General features: G+C 29.9%; 2 protein-coding genes across 3 annotated transcripts; both read right to left on the bottom strand.

Moving 5' to 3' along the window:
* Positions 1-2,446: 2,446 nt before the first annotated feature.
* On the bottom strand, positions 2,447-5,115 carry LOC101209276 (glucan endo-1,3-beta-glucosidase 8). Its single transcript, XM_004139376.3, has 2 exons — positions 4,580-5,115; positions 2,447-3,714 (listed from the first exon to the last, which is right to left on the bottom strand). Exons 1-2 carry the CDS (start codon positions 4,921-4,923, stop codon positions 2,568-2,570), a joined length of 1,491 nt encoding a protein of 496 aa, XP_004139424.2. The 5' UTR covers positions 4,924-5,115; the 3' UTR covers positions 2,447-2,567.
* A 3,013-nt stretch (positions 5,116-8,128) lies between these two features.
* LOC101206754 (tRNA (guanine(37)-N1)-methyltransferase 2) lies at positions 8,129-12,722 on the bottom strand. Of its 2 annotated transcripts, none has more exons than XM_031880518.1 (11): positions 12,350-12,722; positions 11,996-12,093; positions 11,404-11,508; positions 10,926-10,988; positions 10,643-10,716; positions 9,826-10,351; positions 9,614-9,736; positions 9,358-9,516; positions 8,815-8,921; positions 8,592-8,666; positions 8,129-8,518 (listed from the first exon to the last, which is right to left on the bottom strand). In XM_031880518.1, exons 1-11 carry the CDS (start codon positions 12,442-12,444, stop codon positions 8,456-8,458), a joined length of 1,488 nt encoding a protein of 495 aa, XP_031736378.1. In that variant the 5' UTR covers positions 12,445-12,722; the 3' UTR covers positions 8,129-8,455. The 2 variants fall into 2 exon arrangements, with proteins under 2 accessions (XP_031736378.1, XP_011648665.1); XM_011650363.2 differs by having other exon boundaries at positions 9,838-10,351; positions 12,350-12,719.
* Positions 12,723-17,447: the final 4,725 nt, after the last annotated feature.

Below are 17,447 nucleotides of genomic sequence, written 5' to 3'. Positions count from 1 at the left end.
AATCCTAATAAAAGAAACAACATATATGTTGACTAATTTAGATCATATAGATTACATTACATTTAAGAAGACTATCATAATTAATTATTTTAGGGTTTAGCTAGGTATGGAATTTTTTTCTTTATACTCATTAAAATTAAAAAAAAAAGAGGAGTCATGACTAATTAAGCTAAATAATTTGGTGTGTTGTAAATGTGTTATTGTTATCAATATCATTTTGGAAAAAAAAATACAAATATGTTAATTACCGTGGCGAATATTATTTGATGATAATTTCGAATTTATGAGAAAGATCAAGAGATTAGAAGATAAAATTTAAGAGTAAAGTCAAGAAAGTTGTCTTATCTAAGATGAACGAAAGACGGACAAGAAACGAGTTCATGCAACGACGTTGTTGGAGAGTGAATGAAGTACTAATTAGACCGATCTAAGCTTAAAAAGTCCATCTTCAACCTCGACCAAGGCCGACCAATTTGCCCCTTAAGGCAAATCGCCAGTTTGCCCTAGTTTGTTCCCCTTGTTCATGTTCGATCAAGGCTTCTCAAGTCCTATTTCTATAGGGATAAAGGGAACCGTAAGTTTAGCTTTATTGTATATATAATTAAAACTATTTTTCTTAGTGACCTCTTAAATTACAAATTCACTCACGTTGATCGTATTTGAAGGTTAGGTGGGTTTCTTCGTCAGATATTAAACATTAATTAATACCTCATCTTTTAGTCACAATGATTTTTTTTTTTTTTACTATGAAAGTGCATATCAAAACACGTATTGTTCTACGATTAACAGGAAGACAACTATTCTTTTAGCTTGTAAGATTATGTGATTCAAATTCATGACCTCTAAACGATAGTCATATACACGTAGTTGGTTGATAAAAGATTATTATTTTTAATCCACCGTAGAAATTTAACCATAGTAACGGTGATTTAAACTTTCATCAACTTTTCTATTCCAAAAAATGAAAAAAAAAAAGACCAACCAACTTTGGTTATATACTCTTTTTAATTTTCTTAAATCAAGTATATATAAAGAAAACCAAGAAAAAGATTAGATGACAGATTCATTAATAACTCCTCTTTTGAGACATGTGAATATGAGCCTCTTATATCTTGTTCAACTTTTCAACCATAAACCATATAATAGCAAAATTAATATCAAAATTATTTTAAATAATAAAACTACCGAAAACAAATTAAGTAAATAATTAATCTCGTTTAGCTATATTTGAAAACAAGTGATAATAATATTCTTTAACCAATAAATTAAAGATAAATAACCAATGGGCTCAACTTTCAGTTTCTTAATCATATATAATTAATATGTTATTCTTTACAAATTAACCAATAATAATGATTAGATAAAATTCACTAAAAAATTTTATCTAAGAAATTAGTTTTAACGTTCCAGATACAACGGACAAGATTTAAATATTCAAAAATTCTATAAGAAAGTCATATATCTATCAATTGTTAATGACTAATGTTATATGTTTGGAACGGATGGAGATGAGTAGTATTAAATGTATCATATTTTGTAAATCTAAGAGTTCGGCACCATAAATATTATTGGCCATATATCTAAGTTTGAGACCATATATTATAAATGTGAATTTGGAGGTGACATGTTCCATAATGAACCTTTTATTTGTGTGCATTGAAGGCAAACCAATACAACAGCTATGACGGTTTAAATTAATTAAATTATATAAATCATATATATATTGAAAAAAAGTCGATGAAAATAGGAATTTATTTTTCTTTCTTATTTTGGGAGTTTACTTATTGAAATGCCTATGGGTAAGTATGTGGGCATAATTTCTTTAAATGGTGGTTTTGCAATTGACTACAATCTTTCATTTATTAATTACTCTTATATTTTGACTTGTAAAGTTGAACTAACTTTAAGTTTAATTTTAGTCTAACAATTCTATTTGTTTTGTTTGTTGTATTAAATTTTCATATATGTGCCAGAACTTTCATGCTTTTATGAGTTTGATATGGTACGAGGGATGAATTAATATTATCGTTATAACATGAAAAAAGTTTAGAAAAATTAAAAAAATAAACAAGAAAATGTCACATATATAAATCTAATATAAATAATAAACATGAAACGTATCTTCATAAAATGAAAAATCCATGACTTTTGACTTAAAATATCTCAATATCCCGTGAATTTTTGTTATAAGTTAAAATCACGTGAATTTAAATTTTATAAACCCACTCTCTCCATAAGCTGGTGTTACATTACTAAATTTTGAGGGTGTTTTCTATTAAAATTTGCACATCTATCATGAAATGTCGTTTTTTTTTTAATTTCATCATATTAACTCAACTTAGCGCGCGCTTCAAATAATTATGTAAAGATATAAGGCAGAAAAAGAAATTACGAGCATTGTCCAAAATATATTTATTTATTAAAAGAAGCAAAATAAAGGGTGAAATAAAAAAGAAACCAAAATTTGAATCTATTATACATGAGAGGCTATATGGCAAATAAGAAAACTATGAACAACTTCCAAATGATCTTAACTAATTCCTCACAAAAATCATTACCAAAATCCATCACTGTTCATATTGCACAATAAAAAACACTACAATTCCCATAAAAACTGCAACAAGAAGATCAGAAAATCTTTCATAAACCAGAAATGAAGAAGAAGAAGAAGAAGAAGAGGTATAATCAATCATAATTGGGAACTGGCAGTTTCCATAAGAAGGATCTTGTTGAGTCACCACAGCCAAACCATCAAAATCACAGTTCCAACTCTTTTGGCTGTTCACTTGATAGTACATATTAAATGCATAAGAAGCATTTCCTTGTGCAGATAATTGATTGCAAGAAGATCCATATTCCAATGCAGTACAATCTGATAAACTACAAGCATAGTCTACACTATCAGCCAAACCTTCCCAATCATTCACATTTGGATTCAAAACACACCATCTTTTCCCCATATATCTCACTCCTTCAACTGGTATTAACCCTTTTTCTTCTTCTGTTCCAGCCAAGTCTAGTTCATATTTCGGTTTACCGTCAAATTCGAATATTCCCCAATGCCTTTCAAAGCTCCCTGGTTCTATACTTTTAGCATTTTCATCAATTAGACTGAAAAGATAGACATCAATTATGCCTACCCTTGCTGGAGTTCCCTGTCCACTTAAAGCATGTCTTAACAATCCTTGGTTGAATCGTTTTGCGTTTTGTACATTGGCGTGTTTGTCGCCGTCTGTTGGCCAACCAACTTCTCCTACGATGATCTTCATATCAGGGTATCCTGCTTTTGCTAGAGCTGATACGAGTGTGTCGAAATTTGCATCAAACACATTCGTGTACGTTAGATCTCTGTCTTTGATTGGCCTATATGCTGTTCCATCAAAAAATGCGAAGTCTATTGGAAAGTAGTCATTTCCATATAGGGAAAGGAAGGGGTAGATATTGACTGTGAATGGTGCGTTGTTTATCGATAGGTAGTGTAGAATCTCGATCGTTAAGTCTCGAACGTCAGGACGGAACTCGCCTGCAGATGGAACCGGGTTTGAGTCGGGGGAGTTGTAAATATCAGCATTGAAAGGAATAGTAGCTTTGACCTTTGAACCAAGCCCTGCATCATTTAGGGATTGTTGGATATTCCTTAGAGCAGGCAATGTTAACGGAAGATAAGTGCCATTGTAAGACTTGAGAAAGGGCTCATTGCCTACAGCAACATACCTGCAAGATCAGTTTCCAATGGAATTTTATGGGAAAGACAAAGAACCGATATGATTTTTTAGCTAATTTTAACTTCATAAATCTCTACTTTTTCAGCCAAAAGAATGGTTCTCCAAGAAATGACCCTTATTTAAGAGGGGCATTTGATTACTTTTCAATAGTTTTATAACTCAAATAGTACTTCCTTGTGAAGTGATCAATGAAACTAATTAGTTCAACCCAGCTGATAATATCATGTTTAGTGACATAGTGACACTGTACTGTGTGATTACCCAACATGACTTTTTGAAGAGTACTCAAAAGTTATTTAGCTAATTTTAATCCTTTCAATATCATGTTTAGCTTATATTTAATCATTTAAACTAGTAACTACAATCCATAAAAGAACATGACCAAATGATCTAACTTGAAATTAGTAACACTAAGATTAACCGACATGCTTTTTAGAAAACTGAAATTTTCCTTTTAGCGAACTAAAAACAGTGTTTAGAATATTTTTTATAAGTAATTTTAACTTTTTATCATGTTCAAAATCATAACGAAGCATGCATTAAATCATTCAAAATCAATTTGGATGGTATAAATTGATTCTAAATCATTTAAGACATATATGAGAGTGATTATGACCCTTTCTCACAAATATCCTCTTAGCTACGTTGTGATAACGGCTTTTCGAATAAGTAAACAAAGAAAATGAAAGCAGCATCATCAGCAGGATAGCAGCAGCTGAATGAACAACATATTAAAAACAGAGAAACCCTGAAGTGGGAAATTCATCAAACACCTAAAGAGCACCAAAAAAACGAGAAAAAAACAAATCAAAGAAGATCAAAATTATTAATCAAAAGAATCTTCAAAACTCAACTTGATTTTGACACCACCATGATAAGTATAAGCAGTAACATTAGAATCAACCCAAGAAGCAGCAGCGTGAGGATCTTGACTCATAAGAAACAACATTGAATTAGGAATAGCCAACATAACCTCGATATCACTTCCAATAAGTGCTTCCAAAATCCTATCATCAGCTTCAAAAAGCTTCAATTTATGAAACCCATTTTCTTGAAGCATTTTAACAACTTTCTCTGGTGGGAGCTGATGAGTAGCCATAGTTCCCCAGTTCACTCCAACACTTAAACCATTTGGAACAATCATCATCAACAACCACAACAAAACTAATAATATTCTGAATATACAATTTCTTGACATTTTTATGGGTTTCTCTCAATCTTTGAATCTGAATCTTTTAACAAAGATAGAATCAAGAAAGGAGTTGTATGGATATGGAAATGGAAATATTAGGATTTTGAAGAGCTAAAGGGGAGAAAGCTTCACAAAGCAAAATAAAAGATTCGTTACTTAATTCAGTTATTCAGTTATGGTGGTGTGCACAGCTCCAATAACACGTATTATATATATAGTTTTATTCATTTACAAATATTGAACCAAAAAATTTTGTTCAAATTAATTTTCACTTTATCTCAACAATTCTTATCTTAATTTTTTAGTTTTTAAAAATATTGATAAAAAATTATACCAAAGCAAGAAAACCTCAATTGTTTGATTAAATTATGTTTTTCTTTTTCTTACGCTTTTTTATGACGATTTTCATCCCATTTGTATTCCAACCAAATTTCACATAACAAAAATAAATTATTAAAAATTCTTTTTCATTTTAGTTTTAAATTGTTTGCTTGATTCTAAATATCAAATTATTTAGAGTATCTTCATTGGTTAACATAGCTTTGATTTAATATACTTTTCAATTTCTTTTAATTATAAAAAATATCACATTTGACAGAAAGGGTCTCCAAAAAAAGCACTTTACAACGTGGAAATAAAGGTGTGATTTTTTTTTCCTTTTGAGAGATATATATATTCACTCTTCATTACATAATCACACTTTTTTTTTTTTGCTTGCTTATTATGATCTAAAAATTTTTTATTTCCAAACTTTAAGAGAGTTGGCTTAGAAAAATCGGATTATATTAAATATAAATCACTAACATAGTTATTGGTATTTAACAAATATTAGTTGTTTTGTATAATATTATATCAAAAAACAAACTAGACAAATCTTGATATTATATTATTATAGTCAAAATAAATAAATAGCAGTATGCACTTACGTTAGAAATATTTGAAATCACTAAAGGGAAAAAAAGTATATCAACTTGAAAAGAAAAAAGCACATGTTTGATGATTATCTAGTAACATGGTCTCCAATTTGATAATGAAATATTGAAGGATGAACTTTAAAGTGATTTTTGGAAATTAATTTTACAAGTTGGGTTGAAATTATAATATTTTTTTAAAAAAATTGTATGGTGATAATGCAAACTGTGATGATAAAATCTTGAAAAGAAGTAATTTTTTTTAAAGAAAAGATAAAAAAAAAATAGAAATTTAATGAAATAATGTTAATGAAAAAGAATGATCCAAATTGATAGCTTTCCAGCCAAAATCTACGTGTAATGTTTTCATCTAATCTATCTTTGCTTTAGAAATTGGTCTCTTTCCCAAAGTTCGTCCCTTTATTATTTTTACAAAAAGAGGAAGAAGAAAAACAATAGTGCAAATCTGATATATATATAAAGAAAAACATGAATGGATTTATTAAAAAGGAAAAAAGAGATTGGTATCTTTTTAAAAGAATCATAAATAATTTTTTTGATTATGTATTGCCTTATTAGTCTATGAAAAAGAAAAACTTAGTGAGAAATAAATTTAAAATATAGTACAAAATAAAATATTTGTAAAAATAGTAAATGTTATGTATGCTCTTTAGTGATTATTATCGATAGAAGTTATCACAAACAGGTAGTATCAATGATAGTAACTGATAACACATTTTTTAAATTGAAAATTATTACTGACTTTTAATTTGAAAAAAGAAACCTATCGTTCTTAGCTACTATCATTGTTAACTACATCTAGGATTTTTTTTATAGAATTGTCAAAAATAGCAAATTTGACAAAATATTTACAACCAAAATTTAAATATTTTAATTTATTTTGTTATTTTTTAAATTAATTTTATGTTATATATAATTATTTTGTTATTGTACTATATATTCTATTACTTTTGGGTTAAATGTTATTCGTGGTAAGTTGTTGGGAAAATGTTGCCTTGCAAGAAAGAAGCCTTCTCCTCTCAATGGAAAAGTTGTCAAAAAGGTGGTTGACCCAAGTTGACTCACCAAATAAGAAAATATGTCAATTTTGTTTTGATTATTTTTGTTTGGAATACCTGGTGAAAAAATAGTTTTTAAATCAAATTAATCTTGAATTTAAATATTACGTTGTACTTTTATTTATTTTTATATAATTTATCATTGTGCTTTTAAATTATTCATTTTGTTTAATATACTTTCAACTTTTATTCAATTTGACATTTTACTTTAAAAAATGATAATTTTTAAAATTAAAATCTAAAATATAAAAAGAAAAAAAGAACTAAATGACTCTTTTTTAAATTTTTTGAAATTTTGTATAGATAGAAAGTATGAGAATCAAAATAAATTAAATTTAGAATAATTATTTTTTTGCAAATACAAAATTAGTACTTAAACAATGGTTACTTTTAAAAAAGAAAAAAAACATAATTTAAAGCATGTCTATTATAGCCTTTGGAATGATTTTAACAATTTTTATAATATTTTCTAAAAATAAAAGTATTTTGTAATCTTATCCTAACAAATAAAAAGTACTTTTAATATCTTGGATTAATTTAAAAGCTATTTTTGTACAAAAACATTAGATAGAAAATTATTTGTCCCAAATCATGATAAATCATTTTCTCTGATTTCCAAATATTCATTTTTCTCATTATTCCATCAAACAAACATTGATGGTGATTATGATTTAAGAAAAAAAAAAAGGACTAAACATAATGTTTAGTCATGGCTAGATCCACTGCTTGATAAGGGAGACGACTCTTGTGACAATAATAATGGACATACAATTAAGTTAGAATCTTGACAAGTCTTGAACGTAGTCCTATCACAATCATATCATCATTTTGTTACTTTTCATTATCAATCGATTAGGTAATGTTAGGACAATTACTATAAAGGTAAGAATATTAAAAATGATAAAATTAAAGGCAATCATCGGCCAGTTGAAGTCAATTCTTTGACCAAACCGCCATCGAAATGACTATGATCGATTTAGTAAATGTTCAAACCATCCTTAGACCGTCGATGAATAAATGTGTCGGTGGGTTGGTTTAACTCTTTAACATTTCTCGATTTGGAAAGTTTCAAACTGACATCAACTGACTTTAGTTTTGTTAGTCCACTCGATCTTTTAGTCTATCATTCTCATCCCTACACAGGATAACAATATTTTTTATTGTCATGTATGTAAAATATCTTAAAAACATGCTTAATTTGGACAGGATAACAATACAATCTTCAATTAATAACCATATTTTGATGTTAAAGAATAGAAAAGCACTTTCATCAAGGTACGTACTACGCCTATCAATGGATATTGTTATAACATAGGACATGAGACATTTGTTTTATACAAATTCAAGTGATTAGTTATGAATTATACTGAGCAAATCTGGAAAATTTTCCAAACACCAATCTCAACTTTAGAACTGAAATACCCAAGCGCTAGCCTACGATATCATACGTCTAGCTTGTACATCTCAGAAATGAGAAACAAACATGAATTATGACGATGTGAGAACAAGAAAATGAAGCCCCGAGAGATAGAAAAGTTTTACTCGATTTTAGCTAGTCGTGTCTTCATCAACGCATTGTTCCGGAAGCCTAAAGCTCAAACAGTACATAGCCTGATAAAACAAAAAAGAAAAAAGAGTTAAAAACAAGTAGTTTCCATTTATACACACACACACAAAGCAATACCTTGTTTGGTGCAACATCTCTGACCCTATGAAAAATGGGGTCTTGAATATTAGCATTCAAGGCAGACTCAGCCTCCTGGAGTGCAACAGTTAAAAGAGGATGGTATGAGAAGAAAGACAACTTTTTTCAAGACAGATATCCAAATAGAATGGTGAGAAAGAAATACAATTATCAAAAAGAAGACAGACAAATAAGGATCTATAGTAATTTAGTATACACATACCGAAATGATAAAATCTTGGTTTTCATTTGCTCGCATGAAGCAGTAACAGTGAATCCAAGGAAGGGAGCCCTTCCAGTATTTCTTCTTAATTGAGCCTCTAAATGCATCTGGCAAGAAAATAACAAAATATACTTCATTGGTTAACTAAGCAAAATATAGATATGGATAAAAAACACGAGTTGAGATAATTGAGTGGAGGAGATAAGGCATTCTCCCTCACCCAAGAGCTAAAGGAGATTGAAGAAACTCATAAAATTGGTATAGAGAGTGACTACAAAACTTACAACAAAGAATTCCATTTGAAAGGTAGGAATTAGGAAATATGACATATCCAAAATATCTGTCATGGTGATAGTAAGAGAGAAAAAATCGTTTATGGTTTCCCTTCATATTTGAAGCATTAAAAAGTAATTGTTTCCCTTTCCTAACATTGTTATTTCCCCAACTTTTAACTCTTCATTCTGACACACAAATGTAGAGAAATATGCTAAAACAACTGCAATAAGTGAAATGAAATTTAAAAAGAAAAAAGGTCATTCGTACCAAGAAAATGTAAAGCAGAAGCAGGGAGGTTCATAATCACATGATCAACGTGTTCCCAGGTCCTAGCATGAGATACACTGGACCCCTTCATCCTCTTATTTCCGTTTCCATTTCTCCTACCGGCTACACGAGTGGAAGCATCATCAGCAATTCCATTGTCTGCAAAGCAAATTTTCATTAAAAAAAATCTGCAAAAAAAATTATAGGAAGAAACGGTCTTGGTTGTTCAATCACAAACTATGGTAGAGTATGTTACCTTTCTCGTTCTCACAACTTTCTGAGGATCTTTTAAGAACAGCAACGGATATATCAGCACTCCTTGATTGTTCTACAGATTTATTGCTAATTTTAATATAATCTTGAACTTCTTGCACCTGAACTGAAGCAAGAAAGAAAATTAAGATCATCTACACTAATCTCCTGAAGACGATGTGAAATTTTCTTTAAATGATAATAATAATATAATACCAGTCGGCATACCATTTGCCAATGGTGATTCTTGATTGGTCCCTCCAATGCCCTTCTCACAAGCTTTTAGTATTGAGGTGACAGATTCTGAATTACTTTCATTAGGGGGAACTATCATCAATTGAGAAATAAACTTTCTAGCATCCAAATTATATACATGAACGCGACCACTAACTTTATTGATTTCTGCATTAACCTTCAGATATCGGATGCTGTCTGGATTCAAGTCATTGGCATATACTATACATTCTTTCTGGGCGGCTGGAATTGCAAAAGGACCAATACCAGCAAACATGTCACAAATTACCTCTCCTGGTTGGAAGAGTGAAACCAGCCTTATGTGTTCATGTTCCAATCTTGAGTTCCAGTAGACCAAACTGTAGTCGAGCTTAAAAGTCGCCCCATATTGCTTTACTTCTGTTACCATATCATTCTCTCCCTTCAGTATTTCAAACTTTGGAACCCGAAACTCATTTGTTATAGAACCCACTTTATTTACAACTGTTTTAATCCTGGGATAATTTTTCTGCAAAGATTACAAAAAGAAATAGTTACAGAAAAAGTTTCAATATGGAAAATGTGTGTGTGTGCATATTGCTGGATGAAGGGGGAGGATAAAAATATTAAATATCCGATTCTGAACATTTGAATTTCTTAAAAAGGTACCCCCAACATATGCACGGAGGAAAAGAAGGGGAGAGTAAAACAAAATTAAGAATAAAAAAATGAACTAACAGCTAAATTATAGTGATTAATAAATCACAATGTACATTTCAAAATAATTAGGAAAATAAGTAAATAGATACTGATGACATACATCATAAATAACCTTCGCAATGACATCCTTATATGGAAGTAATTCGTCATGTATATTCAGGTGAGCAACGTGACCTGCAAATCACAGTACAAAATTACCTCAATGTTAATAGTTGTACATGAAAAAGCAACGTTACAACCAATGTCACATAAACAAGTGGTACCAAAATGTAATACAGAGCAACAAAAGAACGCACATAAAAGCTATAAAGAGCATATGGAAATGGATACAAAATGTAGAAAGGAAAGCGTAGGTGGAACATGGCAGGGGTTAGAGTACTTAACTATTGTCTCAAAAGATGAAGGCACTTCCACTTCAGGAGGCAAAATCTTCTTGAGAATATGATCTACAGAGCAACCACACAGTAAGTTAGTTACGTATGTACAATACAAACACATCAAATGACGGGTAAATTCGCTCACAGAATTGTTTAAACTATCTTTCAGAAATCGAACATTGTTCTTATAATTGCAACCGCTTGATGTAGAACGGTCACATCACATGTAGTTATAATATCAAATGAGAGGCAAAGACAACCACATTCTATCAGCACATGTGCAGTCACAATGTAAAAAACGTTTGGATTTTGAGTCATGGGAATGGGATCATTAAAAATGATGCTAGATATGCCTTACATAACACTTCAGACTTGCAACTCGAAAGTTAAAGGCATCTATAAATATCTGGAGTTCAACAGGCAATCCTAAGGTGAAAGTAAAATTTGCACAATGTGTGATAAAGGGAAGAATTATTGAAAATACCTGCTCCCCAATATGAATATCCAAGGGTTAGTGAATAGGGAACTCGTTCAAACATGCATAAGCCTTTCAATTCTTCAAGTTTCATTTCTGGAATTTCTGATAATTCTGAGCATTCAAAGAATCAACAAGATAGAAAAATGGTGTCATCTAAGGACATGATCGAGGAAAATTCCATTGAGAAAATAAGGTAAAAAGAAGGAAGAGAAAAAATGAGTGATTTTTAAAGGGAAACGAGATTATTTTTATGAAAATTACCTAGTTACACGACGTTAATTTGGTTTCATGTGATATATAGACTGTTTTTAGACACTTTTCTAACTAAAGATGCATTCAAGTTGATGGTTATACCCTACAGAAATTGAAGTTTTAAGATAAAAAATTACTCGCTCGATAATTTTAGAACTATTTAAGAACTTGAATGCATGAACAGAGCCAGAAAGCCACTAAGGTAACATGAAGAAAATCAATGAACAAGAATTGGAACTTCAGCGAACAGAATGTGCTACAGAAGAGTTTCCATAAAGAACATGAAATTGCAATCCAAGCTTATAGTTAACAGAAAAAATATGAGGACGGAGATGGAGATCTTTACCTGGAGTTTGAACCTTTTCAGATAATATAACATAACGATTCTTATCACATGTTGGATCTTCAGTCACAGGTTTAATCCGGGGCTTGTCAATTAAGTACCTGAAAATTTTTCAACAGAAACGAACTGAGGGCCAAAGAAAAGTCTGCTTTTAAACAAAAGTTAATAACAAGAATACTTTTCAAAGAAAAAAACTAAAAAATATCAGGAGAATTCTGATAAGTTTTCAAAAACATGAACTCGGATAAGAAAGATGAACAGTTCAACGACAACAATATATGAGTAACACTAATGCTAAATGCCATTACCCAAATGATTAATTGAAATCGAAACAATATAACACAAAACATAGCGTACCCGTTCAGTATTTTAATGGCGGCCTTACAAAGTTCCCTCGGAATTCTTAAGGCCCAGAGATTCAGATGCACGTCGAATTTGCTTTCGTCCAACATTGATAGATTCACAAGTTCGATTTTTCTCAATACTCAATAACACAACAAAAATTACACCCAACTCAATGCAAACAAATTCAAATCAGAATAGAACAATGTAGAGTAATGGGTTCGGAGATTTTTCCACTGAAAAGAAAGAATCAGAATCGAGATTTTCACCGTAGTAGAAGACTAACAGCGGGAACTGTCGCCGGAGACTGCGTGACCACCGGCGGCGACAGGACTAGGGTTTAAGCTAAAATTATGAGTCCTCTACACGACGTCGTTTCGGAAATTGGATAGTTACATAACCGTTTTCGGCTATATTAACATTGGGCTGGACCACCAGAGTGACCCAATGGTGTGAGTTGGGCTGGGCTATCTAAATTTGATGGAAGGTTACGTTGTCCCTTCTACGTTGAAATTTGTTAATCATAAATCCTAAATTTAGTACTTCAAATTTATTTTTAAAATTTTATCAAATAAATATAATAATCTTTATAAAATAACATAAATTAGGTAAATACTTTTTTAAAAATATATGCTTTAAAATTTTATAATGCAAAGGTCCTTTGCAATGTTGTAAAAAAACCAACCACTTATAAAATAAAATTAAGATTTGTTGAAAATCTATATATTAAACTTAATGCTAGTAAAGAGATTAAAGCAAAAGTCATAATATAATCAACAATTATGAAAACATATATTAAAATTTAAATGTTTTGGACAATAATAAAAGCAATAAAAGAAAATTGGTTGCTATGAATTTCCCAGAACTTAATTTTGTCAAAGATTCCTAAAATTATAATTAAGTTCGAATAAGTGAAATTTAATTCTTCAATATAATTTAAATGTTTTAAATATTGATCCTTGATTGCATCAAAGTCAAACTACGAACACTTAAAACAAAAGTAATATATATATATATACTCACACACCTTAGTTTTTTAAATACTTCAATTTGTCTATTGAGTTTTAATATATTAATTGTATACCCACTATAACGATATTTAGAGTTATTTGATTACCTAAGAAAGTACTTCTCAAAAAAAAAAAAAAAAAAAAAATTACCTAATTAAGAAAGTATCTAATTATTCCCTTGAAATTCTAAAATCTTTAACCACAAAAGTCAAATTTTATTATCTGTATTAGTCTGATAAGTTCATTATGAATTTACATTTTCAATTCTAACAACAATCACTGTATAGTTTTTAATTTGAAAACAACTATAATTTAATAATTATTTTGTTTAAAAATTGACGGTGACAAAGACTAAATAAATAGACAGTAAAACTATAAAGAACTAAATACTTCGACATAAAAATTCAAAAGTAAAAAACGAAACATCAAAAACTAAATTTTTGGCATAACTACAACCACTTATTACTTAGGCCCTCCAATGTAAAGTGTTAATAAGTGCTTTTTTTTTTAATCGTACATTAAGTGGGTCCCATTACTTAGATTAGAAGTTAATGGATGGGAATTAACAATCCAACTATGGTGGAGATTTAGGTTAAAAGTAATGGTAAGCACATCACTGTTATTTTTCGAGCTCAAATATAAAATTAGTCGGAATAACATATCTATCCATTCAAGTCATCAAAGTTGAATTCAATAGACATTTTAAGATGTTATTAGAATTCAAACCACAAAAGTTCACTAATAAACGATAAGCTTAGTCTAGCTCAACACTAATTAACAATATCAAATTTATTCAAACCATATTTTAATGTAGTGTTTATTAGTAATCATGGTTATACTATTACTTAAATGACATAAAAGAATGAAGAGAAAAAAATATATATTTTGATCAAAATTTGGTATGTGGTTCAATTTTATTCCACCTAACCAATCTTCTTACTCACCATTTATTACTAATCATATTTCTACTACTAATTAAAAGTAAAAAAAGAAAATAAATAAATTGAGAATCAAAATGTAACCCTCCATACCCAAACAAGATTGTATTTGAATCTTCCACATTTTTCCTTGCATACCCATCAATATCGTCTTATATTATAAGAAAGAGATTATTTAATATAGAATTGTTCTAAGCATGAAATGGAAGTAACCAATTTGAGTACCTCCATTGGAGGACCTCAATGGAAAACTGAATAGTAATAATTCTTCATATAAATTATCGACTCTAGAGATATAGTAATATAGAGAAGACTAAATTATTTAAAGGGAATCAAAAGCGTTTCTTGTTTCAAGGAGAGGAGGACGAGTTATTCACATTTCATTTGATGGTCAGAGGCAAATTAAAAGATAAGTCACAATAATTTTAAGAATTCTTGATGAAAAGAATAGAGATGTATCGGTGATGTACACGTAAACCCGTGTGGTATCCTACGACATAAAACTTAATTTTAATCTATATTATTTAACTTACGGTTGATTTTACAAGTGGAAGAAAATATTATTTTAAACAAAGAAAAGAAGTAATTTTTTGTACATATTTCCACAATTGGATAACTATTTTCCTGCTCACTTCTTTATCGCACAAAAATCAAATTAAAATTATGAACTATGTATAGAGAAGAAAAAAAGTTGACTTTCTTCATAATTTGCAAACGAATCCATTAAGATAAGAACTGATAATCTGATGATTGATAAATCTCAACAAAATTCATAAATACAGAGATTCAATTCAAATCGTTCTCAAAAACAGAGTCCGATTTCAAAACAAAAAGAAAACCTTTTTTTTTTTTAATTTTTCTAATCAGTTTATATACATGTATCCGTACGTCGAATGAAGGTCATCAACGATCTAATAACAAACTAAAATTAGAAGAAAAGTTCAAAGAGAAATTAAACTAGTTTTTGCTTGCCTTCAATTTGTCTCTTCTCTGTCGATCAAGAGAAATCTACTCCAAGCGAACGAATCACGGCGCTGTATGTTATAACGGCCGGTGAGAAATTAAACCGTATACCTAACTCCTCCGATCAATTTGATACCTAATCAAGATTCCGATTTACCTCCATTTCCTTCAGAATCGGAGTTCAATTACCGATCGGAGGATCTCGCGGGCGAAAAGAACGTTGATTGTCGAAATAGGAGGGAAGAAAACAACAATCGACGGTGGAATTAGGCGATTTAATCAGTAATATCATGATCGTGCCAACAAAGAAGCATGGAGATGCAACGGCCGAGGATATAAAATCTGGTTTTCTGTTGCTTGATCATCCGGAAGCATCGCTTTCGAAAACTGGTTTTCCGGCGGTTTCTGATGCGGAGTTGCGTTGACTGAGAAGAGTGAGCGACGGCGTATGCGAGGGACATTACGGTGGAGACCGGTGGCCGGGAGAATTTGAGAAGGAGAGAAGAGATGGGAAAAGGATTTGTTGAACGGAGTTTGAGGAAATGGAGGATGAAGAAATGGTGTATTTATAGAGAAGGGATATGGACCTGAAGTTTACGCTGTCGCCACTCGTATTTAATTTAGTGCCTTTTTTATTTTACTTAAAATAGTCCTCAGATTGTGATGTCAGCTTGTGGATAAAAAAATTGTTCACTTAATTGACATTATTACCCTTCCATTTCGATTTTTTTTTATAAAAAAGGAATTTCTTTATTTCTTTCTTTTCTTTTTTAATTTTATTTTGCTGTGCTAAATTACAAGATTACCTGTGAACCTGAAAATTTGTAAATTAAAAATACCAAAATAAAACTAACAAAAATAATTAAGCAAAATTTTATTACACTTATTTTGAATAACTTTCTATTTACAATCCTAATATCTTGTTGAATAGTAAGTAAAGTATTTTGAATTATCTATTATTTTTCTCAAAGTCTCAATATTTTCAAATACTTTTTTTCAACGAGTTCATTGAAAAAGATGAGAAAAATATATACAATCGTAACATGCTAAAAAAACACACTTGATCTTTAAATTTGCTTTCGATTTACAATTTGTAACGATTTAGTTTCTACAGTAAAACAATACATATGATTTTATGAAATTTCTTATGTGAGTATATAGATAAATTAATTAAGACTTGAATTTATTCATGTACTATAGAGAACTACATAATAAAAATTAATGCTTAGTTTTTTTTATGTAAACGGCCACAATAGAAACTAAATCATTACTTTTAAAGTTTATAAACTAAATTGTTAAAAAAATTGATAGTTTATAGACTAAAAAAAATACCCTACGACTAAATTATTACTTTCATTAAAATTCAATACCAAAAGTCTTTTACCCATTTTTTTATTATAGTATTTTCTCTTATAAGCTTTTAGAATTTAAGATGTTATTAAAAATCTATTACATACTAACTTCAAAACATTAAGGGAAACGTTTGCAGCCAGAAAATGTAATTATAATAATATGTATTTAACATGAATTTTAGTTGGATAAAAAAATAGCAAATCTTGAATACAACTTAAAATAATAAAATCATAACGAATAATAAATACTATAATAAATTGAAGATTTTGAAATACTAATAAGAGACTCCCAACCCTACTGTCATATTTTTTTCAAAATAAATAAATAAAAATTCCAGGACCAAAAGAATTAAAAATTTGGAAGAATATAATTCCATTTTTATTATATTCTTAATAATAAAAAAACGTGGAGGGAAATGAATAAAAAGAAGAGGGTTATTTTGGAGAAAACGAGTAGGAAAAAGTGTGGTCAAAAAGAAAAGAGAGAGAGAGAGAGGAAGAGGAAGGACGTAGGAAGGTAAGATGCATGGACAAAAGGTAGGGCCTATCTTCACTATCATCCGACGTGGCATTTGACCTTATTAATGAATCCCACGTGGATTTTTCTCCACTGTCGGCTTCAGAGTGCCGCCTTTTTTACCATTAAATAATAATAACAATAAAATAGAAAAAAAAAGAAAGGAAGGAAGGGTATGTCGTCGGTAAGTAAAAACGACTCTTATCCCCTTGTTATGGGGTCGAATCAGCATGGGGTCACTAAAACAAAGAGTTGTCAAAAAACACACTTCCCTTTACACGTGCGCCCATTGGTTTAGTCACGATTTGTATTGTTTTAAATCTGATCTTTTAT

This window comes from Cucumis sativus, chromosome 2 (genome assembly GCF_000004075.3).
Source record: "Cucumis sativus cultivar 9930 chromosome 2, Cucumber_9930_V3, whole genome shotgun sequence".
NCBI classification, from domain to species: Eukaryota; Viridiplantae; Streptophyta; class Magnoliopsida; order Cucurbitales; family Cucurbitaceae; genus Cucumis; species Cucumis sativus.
This window is presented reverse-complemented; position numbering and strand designations above follow the sequence as displayed.

Coding starts and splice junctions, on each gene's coding strand:
- LOC101209276 (XM_004139376.3), bottom strand. CDS start 4,923: ATGTCAAGAAATTGTATATTCAGAATATTATTAGTTTTGTTGTGGTTG. Junction 3,715..4,579: donor CATGGTGGTGTCAAAATCAA/GTTGAGTTTTGA, acceptor CTGATCTTGCAG/GTATGTTGCTGTAGGCAATG.
- LOC101206754 (XM_031880518.1), bottom strand. CDS start 12,444: ATGTTGGACGAAAGCAAATTCGACGTGCATCTGAATCTCTGGGCCTTA. Junction 10,717..10,925: donor TTCATCTTTTGAGACAATAG/TTAAGTACTCTA, acceptor TGTGATTTGCAG/GTCACGTTGCTCACCTGAAT. Junction 10,352..10,642: donor TTGCGAAGGTTATTTATGAT/GTATGTCATCAG, acceptor TAATCTTTGCAG/AAAAATTATCCCAGGATTAA.